Source organism: Dipodomys ordii, unplaced genomic scaffold (assembly GCF_000151885.1).
Source record: "Dipodomys ordii isolate 6190 unplaced genomic scaffold, Dord_2.0 Scaffold45, whole genome shotgun sequence".
NCBI lineage: Eukaryota > Metazoa > Chordata > Mammalia > Rodentia > Heteromyidae > Dipodomys > Dipodomys ordii.
Genome location: NW_012267261.1, coordinates 12,154,558 through 12,169,068, shown reverse-complemented (window position 1 = coordinate 12,169,068; position 14,511 = coordinate 12,154,558). Strand labels below are relative to the sequence as shown.

General features: G+C 40.4%; 1 protein-coding gene across 1 annotated transcript in view; it reads right to left on the bottom strand.

Annotated features, from left to right (window-relative positions):
- Positions 1 to 5,128: 5,128 nt before the first annotated feature.
- Positions 5,129 to 14,511, bottom strand: part of Polq (polymerase (DNA directed), theta) — a 66,292-nt gene continuing 56,909 nt past the window's right edge. The window contains exons 22-25 of the mRNA XM_013019496.1: positions 11,764 to 11,888; positions 8,884 to 9,037; positions 6,266 to 6,381; positions 5,129 to 5,809 (exon numbers count right to left, since the gene is read on the bottom strand). Of these exons, the coding sequence (XP_012874950.1) occupies positions 5,696 to 5,809; positions 6,266 to 6,381; positions 8,884 to 9,037; positions 11,764 to 11,888 (509 nt within the window). The 3' untranslated portion in view covers positions 5,129 to 5,695. The remainder of the gene's footprint in view (positions 5,810 to 6,265; positions 6,382 to 8,883; positions 9,038 to 11,763; positions 11,889 to 14,511) is intronic.

Below are 14,511 nucleotides of genomic sequence, written 5' to 3'. Positions count from 1 at the left end.
CTGTCAAGACTTTCTACTTTGTTTTTATTTTCTTTCCTTCTAATTGGTTGGCTTTCATGGCTTCAAATTTTTGTTGGAACTTTGTTTTATATCATGTATGGACTTATTTACTTCCTTAATTTGGTTTTCAGTGTTTATTCTCAGATCCCTTAGTTGATTGATTATGGTTTCATTGGACTCCCTTTCCTTCTGACAGGATCCATTCAGCTTCCCTTTGTGGCCTCCCTGGATTCCTTCAGCTGTCTATTTATGGATTCCATGAATGCCTCCATTGGTCTTTGTCTATTCTCATCCCACTCAAGCAATTCCTGTATTACTCTTCGATTAGCTTCCTCATGCTCACGCGATGCCTGTATTACTCTTTGACTGTTCTCAGCCTGCTCATGCAATTCTTGTATTAATCTTTGATTAGCTTCCTCATACTCATGAGAGTCTTATATTAATTTTTGGTTAGCCTCATCATGCTCACGAAGTTCCTGTATTAATCTTTGGTTAGCCTCCTCTCTCTCCCTATCATGCTCATACTGAGTCCTTTGCAGGCTTTCAATCTTTTCATTCACCACCATGTTTACCAATAATGTTTGCAGAGCTTTTTGGGAACTCTCCTCTGGGTTATTCATTAACTGTTCTGTCACCTGATTATCATGAGTGGGAGTTGAGATGCCTGGACTTGCCATTTTTCTTGTTTCTCCGGCTTGTTCTGCCCATTTGGTATGAAAATAACACCAACTTCACGCTAGAACACTATTTTAAAGCAACCAGAGTCCTGTAGTTGCACAGATTGATCAACGCAGTCAAAATGGCTGCAGATACAATCTATTTCAACAGATAATCCAATTCAACATCAAACTACTATGGATTAACGGGTTAAGAACATCGAAGAGGGATTCAGCAGACCAGAAATTAATAGGTTTAGGGAGAATTGTTGGGAAAAATAGGATTAGAGGAATGTGGAGAGGTAAAAGGAAAGAGTGAATTTAACCAAGCTCTAATTTCAGAGAGGAAACGGATATAACAATAAAAAGAGGACAGAAAGAAACAAAAAAATGAAAAAAACAAAAATTTAAATCTAAAAAATATGTAAGTATAAATAGTATTGATAGAAGAAAAGGATAGAATGAGAGGAGAGAGACAAAAAGGAAAAATAATAAAAATTTAAAAATGGAATACTTAAAAATTATATAAGTATAAAGAAATAATACTACTATTAAAGGAGTTAAGTCTAAGAGGTTGTGAATTGAGCAATCAATTTTTGAATTAAGTATGCACGCAATGAAGGATAAGGTCTAATAATCGATGCTCGTTATGTATCTGGAGATGAGCAGAGCAGCAATTATGTTGCAAAAAAAAAAAAAGGACCAAAAGGTTAAGAGATTTCAAAAACAAAAATAACACACACACACCTAAGTAAAAATTGCGAAAGAAAAAAAATCGAAAACAATTTTTTAAATTAAAAATAGGTAGAAAAAGACGTGTTCTTTGATTTTCTTTTCTTTTTTTTTTTGGGGGGGGAAGGAGGATCTTGTATCTCCTCTGTGTCCGTAACCAGTCTCTTGGTGGAGTCTCTGGTTTGCTTGTGGTGTTTAGTTTTCCTTTGGCTTGATTGGTTTCTTAAGTCAGTTGGTTTGAGCAGGCAGAAAGCTCTGCCTTACCCAGGTCTTTGTGATCCTCCTCCCAGACTAGTTCAGTGGGAAGGAGATCTACTTGAGTATCAAAAAAGAGGGAGATGGCTATTTCCTCTAGCTTAGACTTGCTGTGATGACACTACATTGTGGGTAGGGTTGAAGCCTATCAGCAATCAGTAGCTTTTCCCTGAGGGGCTAGCCCCTGAGACACTCACAGAGCCCAGCCTGGAGCCATTCTCAGGATTTATGTTTACTGAGTTTCACTTGTTTTTCTTTTACCCCTCCTGCTGCTAAATCTGGGGCCTAGGCTGTAGTGGGGAGGGGCAGCCTCTGGCTCTGTTTACCCAGGGAAGAAAGCCACTTCTCTGGGGGCAGAGCTTACTCTGCCTGGGAAGGGCAGAGGTGTAAGGTGCCCTGAGTGTGAGCAGGGCAGGTCAGGTACCTGTGACCTGTTGAATGGCTCTTATTTTATTTTTCAAGGCCTGATTGGAGCTAGCTGCTTTCAGCCAGGCCTTTGTCAGTATCAAAGATGGAGTTCTTCTCGTGGTGGAGGAGGGACTACCTTCCCACAATGCTCCAAGTAAAGGAATGAGGATGCCTTGGGTCTACTCATACCAGTCTCTTGGTTTCCCAGCCGTCCATGGTCTGCAATCAGCATAATGAGGATTTCTGCTCCTTGTCAGTTCTTGCTGGTGGAGGAGAGAATCTGCTCACACACTGGGTCTGGTGCCTTTGTCCCAGATTCTCTCTGTTGATATGGAAGCCCCAGCAGCAGCAGCCACCATGGCTGCTGCGGCAGACACCAACAAGTGCTCAGATCTGTCTCCTTAACCAAGCTGCCTGAATTTTTCCTCCCTGGCCAAACTGTATTGTGATGGCACACTTGGTGTGATTCTCTGGCCTAGCACTGTTCACTGGAACACTAAAATTGTTTTCTATGCAAGAGCTTGGTTAGCCTCCAGCTTCTCCTCCACCATCTTCCTCTGAACTCTATGCATTCATTTTCTGTCCTTCTACTTTAGTGTTTTTATCTGCTCTGATAGTCTCAAGATTTTTACATCTAGAATCATCTAAAAATGGGTAATTTCTTTCTCCTTTTCCTATTTGTTTTTTTCCCCTTTTATTTCATTTTCCTGCCTAATTGTCCTAGCTAAAACTTCTAGAACTATCTTGAGGACTGCAGGTATATGTAGGCTCAGTGGTAGAACATTTGCCTAGCATGTATGAGGTCCTGAGTAAAATCCCTAGTACTAAAAACAAACCAAAACTAAGGCACTGAATAAGAGTACTGGGAGTGGATACCCTTATTTTGTACATGATCTCAGAAGGAATGCTTTCAATTTCTCCCCATTGAGTATGGTATTAATTGTATGCTAAAGCTAGCAATGATCATATTGAGGTATATGTTCAAGGCTTTTATCATGAAAACTCACTGAATTGGATCAAACAATTTTTCTCCATTTATTGAGATGACATAGTTTTTACCCTTCATTTGCTTCATTTGCTCTATTACATTTATTGATTTGTGTATACTGAGATATTATTGCATCCTGGGAATGAAAACAATTTATTTTTGGCCTAAGATCTTTTGACAAACTACTGAATTCAATTTACAATTTCATTGAGGACTTTTACATTGGTCTATTGGGATATTGATTTATAATTCTTTTTAAAATTGTATTTTATTATCTTTAAGTAGTTGTACAAAGGAGTTACCATTCAACAAATCAGTTTATCAATACAATGCATCTTGACCAAGGTGTCTGTCCTTTTATCATTCTCCCCCATCCCTGCCAACCCGTCCCTCAATTTTCTTACTTTCATAGGATATGCATTGAATATTATGACTACATTCTTCCCCCTTCTGCTCTTGTTTATCCTCTACCCGTTAACTTTCCCCCACACCTTTCAAAGGCCAGTTTCCTGGTATTCATTTTGTTGGGCTTTGAGTTTTCTTTTTCATTGTGTCCAAAGCAATGCTGCCCTCCTAGAATGATATTGAAAGGCATCCTTCCCTTCTCCCATTGTGGAAAACAGTTTAAGAAGCAATGGTGTTCTTTAAAGTTTGGTAAAATTCAATGGCAACATCATCTGGTCCTAAGCTGCTTCTTTTTACTGGCCTATTCAGGTTTTTAAAAATATTCTCTTGGTTCAAAAACCAAGGCTCCACCGACTAGGCCACACAAGAAGACATTATCCTACCTAACACTGTGAATATGTTATCTATAAAGTGATTTGAGGACCAAGAGTTACCAGTAAAGTTGGAATTTTCTGCAGTGACAGTTAATACACTCTAGTAATTGAGATTTGAATTATGTTGTATGGAGATTTATGTTATTTATGTAAACCATGGTAACTGGGATTTGTGCAAATTGAAGAATGCCTGCTAACGCCAGTGAATAAGTTGGAAGTGACTACACATGCAGGGCCAGGACTGCCAAACATAAAGTACAGTTGACTCATTTGCCCTCAGATTTGAAAAATACAGGTAAAAAGATCTGAGTTTTGTCTTGTACTGTAGTTCAAGGCCACAAAAAATCTAAAAGCAATACAGCTTTTCTCTTTGAGAAACATGGTATCCATGGAAATGAAAAAAACCTCAAGAAATACAGCCAAGTGTGGTGATATATGCCAACAATCCGAGCACTCCGAAGGCTGGGGTCTTAGTCCAAAGCCCACCTAAGCAATGCATAAAGACATCCTATTTTTTTTATTTTTGCTTATGTGGTGCTGGGGAATCGAACCCAGGGCCTCATGCATGCAAGGCAAGCACTCTACCACTGAGCCACCTTCCCAGCCCAAGACATCCTATTTTTAAAAAATACTAAATTTCTCAAGAAATGATATAATAATATACTTTCCCCCATATCTCTCCCATCATTGGCCCAATTCTCCCACTGAAAAAAAGAGACTCCATGTATCTTATAAGTTAATACCCAACTAATGATGTTTTTTACATTGTAGGGGAAAAAAAGTGTCATTTTTTATGCTTACCAATAATCATAAAGAAAAATAGCTCTTCTAATAGCTGATTAAGAACATACTAAACCCTTCCTATGTGCTCATTATTGAATAAGCCATGGAAATGGAAATAAGAGACATAGGTTTCTGACACTCTTAGATAAAATAGAATTTGTTCAATATTGAAGTGGTGATATAAAGTTTCTCATAAGTCCATTTTAATTCAATAGCCAAAAGATCAATTCTATACTTCTGATAGTGATTACAAAGTTCAGTCTTCTTAGTATACGTATTCTTGTCACACCACACACAGGCAGAGGCATGTAGAGGCTGAAAGGTGTGTTTTCCCTACCTGGCAGGTGTCATATGTACAACTGTAGCAAACATCTGATCTTATAGAACAGGACACACACACACACACACACACACACACTTCACAATGTATTAAGATTCCAAAAATTTTTATTGTATAAATTGGAGAAGAAAAAGGAAAAGAAACAGCATTTCATGAAAATTCAACATTTAATGAAAACTCATTCCTGAACTCTATATACCAAATTTTATTGTATAGAATTCATACCTTCTCAGTCAATACTATTTTATAATACTACTTCAGAAGTCTCAATATTAGAGGAAAATGTCACATCACACAATGGCGTTGTACATGAAGCACAATGCTTATTCACCAGTGGCTCCTACTGGGTCTCTACCATGAGTGCCTGAGTTATGGACATGAAGAAAATGCCTCTAAGGCAGCAGCTCCATTTCCTTCATGTTTAACTCATGTAGGACCCAAAAGTGCAGAGTGCATATTTCAAGCATACATTTCAAACTTTGGTAATGCCATAATAAATTAGGAAAGGTAAGTTCTTAGATACTCTTTGAGCATAATCATTCAACTTGTCATTTCACTCTCTCCCTCCTTGCAAAGTCTTTCGTGTCACTACAGGGAGTAGACCCTGATCCATACTTTGAAACTCACTACAGAATTTGTGCCTTAAATTCAAGACTTGTCAGTTGGTGTTGATAAAGCTGGTGAGAGGGCAACCTCTGTTCTTTTCAGGTAACTATTCACATCAGTCCTCCTTGGGATGTGGTCTACCCCACAATTACACATCGAAGTCCTTCAGATCCCCCCAGCTGGCACCGAGTTTTACTCTCACTTTCAGCTTCACAGAGAGTTTTATGGCACTTTCCATTTCATTCTTGACAATCTGAGCTACCTACCAAAGGGGGAAAAAGGATTAATAATCTCTGCCTAATCAAAGGATGTTTCCCAACTTACCCGCTGAGATAATAAACCAGAACCGAGGTCTGTTCAGTGCTACTGAAAGCCAACCAGAAAAGAACCAGGAGGCTCATTCTGTCCTTCATGGCTGAGCAAAAGCTCTGACCACTTGAATCAGAATGTTCAGAGCTTAGAAGCTTGCTAAATTCTTTAGAAAAGACTTTAAAGTCTTTAGTTTCAAGACTCCAAATTCTTCTGTTCTCCAAACAAAAACATCAGGTATGACTCTAAGCTGTCTTTGCTCCATCTGTAAGGACTAGACATTTTACAGCCTCTGTACCAGGGTACATTTCCCCAGCATCTCACGCATGGGGAAGAATAGGGGAAAGCTGTCTAGCTGAGCTACAGGGTCTTAGCTTCCCGGAGAGTGGAACGCACACTGCAAAAATACCTTAAACACATCCTCTTCTGCCACTTCATATAAAAGCTCGTCATGGAGTTGAAGGATGAAAAAGCCTCCTCTGATTGGGCAGAAGATTCCTGGCAGTCTTCCTTTGAGCAACAATCCTACCACAGGAAAAAAGAGCAAAGCTGAGCAGCATGTCACTGAGCCATAGGATAAATGTTTTCTTTTTCCTTTTGTTTTTGAGATCATGAGAAACCACAGGAAATGTCATGAAAGTAGCAAGCTAGTCTGCCCATTATGTAAATCCAAATCCCCAACAACTCCCTTCAAGAGAGGAGTCTACCAATGAAGTCAGCACATAATGCTGCTTCACATTGGTCTCATTTCTCAGAAACAGACACTTTCTCTCTTTCCACAGAGTTTTATACAACCTTATGAATGTGGCACCATGCAGACCAGGGCCCAATTACTAATCCAGGAATGGGAGCTCAAGGCCGGGGAGTGTTTCATTAAGGGTTACTCCATGTCTCCTTACGGTTACATGTAACACTGTGGTAGAATCAGTGCTTCCCTAATCAGACACCACATTCTAGACAATTCTAAGCCTTAGAATTACTAGGTTCAATATTTGGATATGGGAATGTTTGTAAATGCCCTGAAGTTGCACTTAGGAGCATTTATGGCTAGGCACTGACGCCTAACACCTGTAATCCTAGCTACCTGGGAGGTTGAGAATAGGAGGATGGTCGCTTAAGGATAGCTGAGCAAAAAGTTCACAAGAATCCTTCCCATGCCTTCATTACAAGGGAGTCTGAGATTGGGAGGAAGCAATCTTAGCCACACAAGTCCATGAGACCTCATCTCAGTGGAGGGAAGTGGAGTGTTACGGTGTATGCTTGTCATCCCAGCTATGACAGGAAGCTAACACAGGAAGATTGTAAGACCCTATCTCAAAAATAACCATTGCAAGCCAATGCCACTGGCTAACATCTGTAATTCTAGCTAATGTAGGAGGCTGAAATCTGAGACTCACACTTTGGAGCCAGCCTGGAAAGACAAATCGGAGAGACTCATCTTCAATTAACCAGCAAAAACCCAGAAGTAGAGATGTGAATTAAGTGGTAGAGTGCCAGCTTTGAGTACAAATACAAGTTCAAGCCCTGATACAGGCACAAAAAATAGCCCTCTTTAAAAAAGAAGGAAGAAAGAAAGAAAGGAAGAAAGAAAGGAAGAAAGAAAGAAAGGAAGAAAGAAAGAAAGGAAGGAAGAAAGAAAGGAAGGAAGAAAGAAAGAAAAAGAAAGAAAGAAAGAAAGAAAAGGAAAAGAGAAAGAAACCATGGCTTGAAAATGACGAAGAGCCACTGTAGTGGGCTTAGCTATACACTTCCTATCTATCTGGACCTCTTAGTAGATCATGCCTCTGCTCATTAAACTCAGGCTCAACATGAATCTTTTTGCATAACTGGCTCTTCCTCCTTTCACATATGACTTTAACTGTCTGTCTGTAGTCCACATTTGCTCATATGTAGTTCTCAGGAAGTAGGAGATTCGAGGTCACTGAGCTAATTGCAAGCCACTTCCACACCAGACTACGAAGCTGTGTGCCTGTGTGTCAGTCTGGCTAAGATCTAATCAGCCCCACTGGGCCCCACTTAGCTCATACCACTGATTATTGCAAGTGTTTCTCATGATCATCTTTATCCTCTTAATTTCCCCGGACTCAGAATGCTGTGACCCTTCTGTTTCTTGTGTACCCTGCTTTCTCAGGCTCACCCTGCTATGATCTCACTCGCCTGTGCTTCCTTAACCTAGCCGGACACATCATCTTCAGTGACAGTCCCATATTGCCCACCCATAAATAATATTGCCTAAATTCTCATTTGTCACTCATCACTTGATGTGAGGAGTTAAGTATTTCAGTCAGGTATTATATCTTCCTTCCTTTTGGTTATTTAACTTAAAAAGTGAACAACTTCTAAATCTCCTATCTTTATATAACTAGCTATATCATTCTCTATAACCTCTACATATACATTTGCCTCCACTGGAAGCAGAAAATTCCATCCTGCTGCTCTGTATGGAAACCTACCTCCAGCAGTCTACCCTTCCCTGACATGGTCCAAATTTTCTTTCCCCCATGACTTCCATCATGATTTGATAGTGTCAATGACAGTGAAATGACATTTAATTTAAAGCAAAGGTATGGATATGTGACAAAGAAAATTCTGTGTACTTGTTAGAACAAGAAATAATTCAAACAATAAGAACAAAAGACTTCTTTTTTTTTTGCCAGCTGTGGGGCTTGAACTCTGGGCCTGGGCACTGTCCCTGTGCTCTTCAGCTCAAGGCGAGCACTCTACTGCTTGAGCCATAGCACCACTTCCAGTTTTCTAGTGGCTTATTGGAGATAAGAATCTCACAGACTTTCCTGCTAGGGCTGGCTTTGAACCACGATCCTCAGATCTCAGTCTCCTGAGTAGCTAGGATTAAAGGTGTTAGCCACCAGCACTTGGCTAAGAACAAAATTTTTGACTTTTAAGACAACAAGAAAAGATGACCCCATCAGCTTAGGATCACATGTGATAAGGAGGTTGTCTCGAAGTATATTCCCTGACTTCAAAGAACACAAAAGGTTAAAGCAGGGGTCTTGGCAAAGGACAAACCTGCTCTGTCTCTTTGGAGCATACCCTCTCGATGACCATGAGATTTGAAGATCGAGTGAAAGGTCTCTAGTTTCTTCTGGATGTTAACTGTGGCTACTTTGACTATATCAGCTGCTGATCCTTGGACTGTTGTGTTGATAGCCTGACGCTCAGCCTACAAAAGACAGTAAACAGTTGTATGTCAGACGCATGTGATTTCATAGTTGCCCTCAGTATTTGTGGATTAGTGATCATATTTGCTTCCAGAATGGCCATCTGGACTGAGCTATGACCTAGGACATCAATCATTAGGCTACATCCTAAGAATAACAACCACAATGATCTACAACTCAACATTCTGGCCTGTCCAAGGGAGGATAGATTAACTAGAAGATCAGAATGCTTCTGTTTAGAAAACTTCAACACTCAGTTGTTGAAGGGAATTGGCATGTATATATTCTCTCTCCTCTTCTTCCTTGCAAGATTGGCTTCTAGGTTTAGAGAAATATGTGGCAAACAAAGGGGAGTGTGGTCACTGACACCCCTTTGGCTCTGTCTGGAACCATGGCTGGCTGTTCTGCTTCTGAGGGCCTCACAGTGATATGTGCTGAAGGGGTGAGTATGTGGTAAGGCCTTGGGCTTCTCACCTGCTAACTGGGGCCCCAATGCCTCTGTATTGTCTGTCATGTCTTGGCCTCCAGTTTAGATTGCCCATGTCTTTCATGATTTAACTATTATTGATAATGGCACTTTTTCAAACTAAGGACTTTTTATTTTAATTAAATAATTTAATTAAATTTAAAAAATCTTACATCAATTGTTAGCCCGAATCCTAAAATAACAACTATAATAATACACAGCTCAATATTCTAGGCTGGCCAAGTGAGCATAGAAGAGTTAAGAAAAGTTTAGAAAAGTTAAGACACTTTAAGGACCCCAAAACTGCAGTACACTTATAATGTATCTAGTAACTCAATTTTGTTTTACGTTACATTTACACCATCAATGTCCTAGATGTTCTAAACTTCACTCCAAAAGATTTATTCTTCAAATTACTCTTAATTGTAAAGATATAAGAGCATTCTTTATGATGTGGGTTGAACTGTCCTAAATTCATCTCCCATACCAATGACCACATGGTCCTAAGCCAGACATTAAAGAATGACTGAATTTATGAGTAATATTGACTCCTTTTCCTAGAAACTATGTACTTCTGTGTGGCAGACTGCATTATTGTTAATATTCTGGTTGCCTTTCTGTCATATCTCACAGCCCCATCTAGGAGCATTATATTGGACAGAATGTTAAAGAATGGTTTTGGCTTCAGTCCAGTGCAATATAAGAGACGAAACATGTAGGAGTTGTAAGAGTGTCTAAAACCAACACACACACACAAAAGGGCAAAAACCCAAACAAAAAAATATAGAGCAAAGCCATAGTCATGCTAGAGCCAAACTACAACATGAATGAAAAAGTTTCTGATAATAAGCCACTAAAATTTAAGGGTTGATTTTGCTATGCACAAATTTTAATGCCAAAAAGCAGAAGAAAAGATATTGGGTTGTAATACCACACTCAAAAATATAATGTGTAACTGGCTTCATCTAACAAGTAGAAAAGTACCCCTAAATGACTACTCAAACGTTCCATTCCTTCTAGAAGCATGGCTTCTAGTTCATCCTCACTCAGTTATCCATTTCTGATAGTCTTTTTCTCACTCCTAGCAATTTTTCCCCCCAGTACTGTGGCTGGAACTCAGGGCCTGGATGATATCCCCTGCGCCTCTGTGTTCCAGGCTAGTGCTCTACCACTTGAGCAACAGCACCACTTCCTGCTTTTTCTGAGTAATTTATTGGAGTCTCACACTTTACTTCCCAGGTTAGTTTTGAGCCGCAGTCCTCAGATCGCAGCCTCCTGAGTAGCTAGGATTACAGGCGTGAGACACTGGCGCCGGCCCAAAACTTACTAGGCTTCAGGAGTATGTTTAAGTCCTGTTTCCTCCTTGAAGTTGAAGTAATTGAGAACAGAAAGGATGTTTTTATAATTGTTTCTTATCACTTGGACTTAAGACTACTGCTGTGTAGTTTACTGAGATATATGATAAGGACCTGATAAATATCTGCTGTCAGTGGACAGATGGGAGGTTGGACACTAAAGTAATAAAAGCCAACTGTTCCTTTAAGACCCGAAAAAACATTAGTGCTGTGAAGCCTTTGAGTGACAGAACAGAGGAAGGACAAAATCCATACAGTTAAAATAGGAAGATATGGAAAAAGAAGCTTAAATGTGCAGATACATGTAAAACTTTTATAAATCACGATGATTTCAGACAATTTTAGCAACAGATAAACATTATCAATATTATTTTAAATGATGTTAAAAATAGCCTTATCTAGTCTTTTGGACCACAATAATCTCTAATGAGGAAGTATTTTGGGTTTTGATTTTAATGTATTTCCACTTATACTGATAGAAACAACTTTAAAATATACAAACAAGAAAACAGGACAAAAATCGTATTTGAATATCTGGCTAATCTTTGAGGAATATTTACAATCTAATGTAATATGGCAAATTATTATACAATCAGCAATATTAAGAATTAAATGCACTTACAACTTGTTATAAACCTAATAACTATTTGGTATGCTGAAGTAGAACAGCTTTAATTGAAGTATTAAATGAAATGACGCTTATATTATCCTCCTAAAGATTGCTATCACTTCAGACCTGCTTAATAAAAACCAATGGGTAGTAGGTACACACACACACACACACACACACACATACACACACACAGGATCCAATTAATATGCTAGTACTACTAGGAGGACATTATAGTTTTTGTTGAAGAAGACTACATCACTAAAATGTTAAAAATGTAGAGAAATTTCAACATACATGAGCTTTGTGATAAGGGTTGTTGTCTTTGATTCCTGGCAAATATCTACGCCTTCCCAAAATGGTCTGAACAAACCCATCTCTTTTACAATTCTTCACAGTCTCTTTCATGAAATGACTAATACCTACAAAGAAAATACAGAAATACTTAGTTAAAATCAAACTACATCCTTCATTGCAATAAACATATCTAAATTTACAAAAAACCTCCCAGGATTCTTACTGACAGTACATCGTTGAAACAGCACATCATTTACTTTTTGTAGATCCCGATAAAAACAAAAGGAACTCTAATATAACATGATCTTTGTCCCTTCTCTACCCTGCAGTGCTGGGGATCAAACCTGAGATTTATTAAAAAAACTAAGCAAGAGTTCTACCACTGAGCTGCACTCCTCGCCCTTGGCTTGAGACAAAGTCACACTATGTAGCGTAAGCTGACGTTGAACTTGTTATGTAGTCCCAGGCTGGCCTCAAACTTGTAATCTTTCTGATTCTGCCTCTGGAGTATTGACATTACAAGTATGTACAACCATAGTAAGCTCTATACCTTTTTAAATCAACAATAGCAAAATATGTGCTACACAATCTCAGAACAGCAGTTTACTCTAGGATCTTGAGACCACTTGACATTACTTTTCTGCTTCTTTTTTCCCTACTGTTTTCTACTCAATGACCTATTCTACCTTTACTCTTTACTCTTACCATTTTGAAGCTTAAACATTTCAATAATACCTGGGTACTAAATATTATTACATGCCTGTAATCCTAATCTGAGAAGACAATTCTGTGAGAGTCTTATTACCAATTAACCAGCATTTTCTCGGACAATTGATAATACAATTGCAAGCTCATATGATTAAGTATATGCTTAACTTTGCCAAAAGAGACATACAGTTTTACCAGTAAGAGAAAAGTGATACAATGGCAATTTTTGCTTGTTTTTAATTTTAGCCATTTTAGTATTTCTGTAATGCCATTTCTCTAGTTTTCCTCTGTGACTAATAACAACACTTAATGTGGTCATTCATATTTTCAGGTAAACTATCTATTCAATCTTTTAGCTTTTGTACTGGACTGTTAGAGCATATATTCTGAATACAATTTCTTTGTTGGCTAACAGATAATGTATATATAAACTGTGCTTGACTTACTTTTTTTTTTTTGGGTCCGGTCGAGGGCCTGGGCGCTGTCCCTCAGCTCTTCAGTTTAAGGCTAGCGCTCTACCACTTGAGCCACAGGGCCACTTCCGGCTTTTTTTTCCTGCTTATGTGGTGCTGAGGAATCGAACCCAGGGCCTCAAGCATGCAAGGCAAGCACTCTACCACTGAGCCACCTTCCCAGCCCCTTACTTTTTTTTTTTAAGGTTTTCCTTTCTTTTTCTTAGACTCAAGGCCTGAACAATGTCCCTTAGCTTTTTTCCTCAAGGCTAGCACTCTATCAAATGACACACAGCTCCACATCCAGTTTTTTTTAGTGGTTAACAGAGAAAAAGAATCTCATGGACTTTACTATCTGGGCTGGCTTTGAAGCACAATCTTCAGATCTTAGCCTCTAGAGTAGCTAGGCTAACAGATGTAAGTAGCCAGTATCTGGCTTTTACATATTCTTAATAAAGTCTTTCACAGGAGGGGGGGACCAAGATGGCGACGGGGCAGTAGGGAAACGCCACAGCTCTCCCCAACCAAAAAGAGAGTTCGAGTTCCAACGCTTAATCTCCCCAAGAGACCGACAACAACAAAAAGACGAACACTCAGAGAAAAACCAGAGGTGGAAAATAACAAAAAAAGAAAGAGAGGAAAAGAAGAATTTCAGAACAGAGAAGAGCAAAGACCCCTCCCCCAACCTTTACTGGCCGCATGGCAGAGCGCCAAGCCGCCGGCCAGCTGGCCCGGCGGGGGCTGCCGGAGCCCCAGAGAGACAGGGGGCCGCTTGCAGATCATCAGGTACCGGTTCGCAGAACAGCGGATTGCCAGGAACAGAGAAACCTACCAGCCGCGATTCTCCACGAGGATCCCACCCCCACCCCTCACTCTCCACCGGAGCGGAGAGGCTCCATCCCGCCAAAGCCGCCCGGCACCAGCAGCGCGACAAAGGAACCTGTCGGCAGACCACCTGCCTGATCGCAATCGCAAGGACCCGGCAGGGGCCGCCCAACCCAGCCCGCAACCACCCCAACTGAACTCGGATTGCAACAACAACTGATGACCTACACCACACAGAAACAACCAGCTCCAGGGTGAGTACTTCACAGGGGACAGTGCATCCCTCAAGGGAGACCAGAGCTGGAGGGAATCCCCAAACCCTGACCTAGACTCCCTACCCCAACACCGGGACCACAGGACCCACTAAAACTGGGAACTGTTCGAGAGCTCCACCAGCCGGTGGAGCACACTCTGCTGGCCAGGCCAGAGCAAGAGTGCCCCTGGAAGGGAGCTTAAATGCCCAAGCCAGGAACAGCGCCCCTGGGTCAAGACTACCAACAGTAGAAGAAATTTAAACTGTGTCCCCCAGGCTGCATAACCTAGGTGGTATACACAGCAGCACAGGCCTAATGAGTGCGCTCCAGGCTGCATAACTTAGGTGGTATACACATCAGCACAGGCCTAACGAGCACGCTCCAGGCTGGGGCCGGAACCAGGCCCGGGGATCCGGCGCCTGAACAACACAACCAACTCCTCCCGACTGAAGTAAAAAGCTGAGCATACGCCTCAACAGAGGGGAGAAAACCAGGAAACAACACTCCCC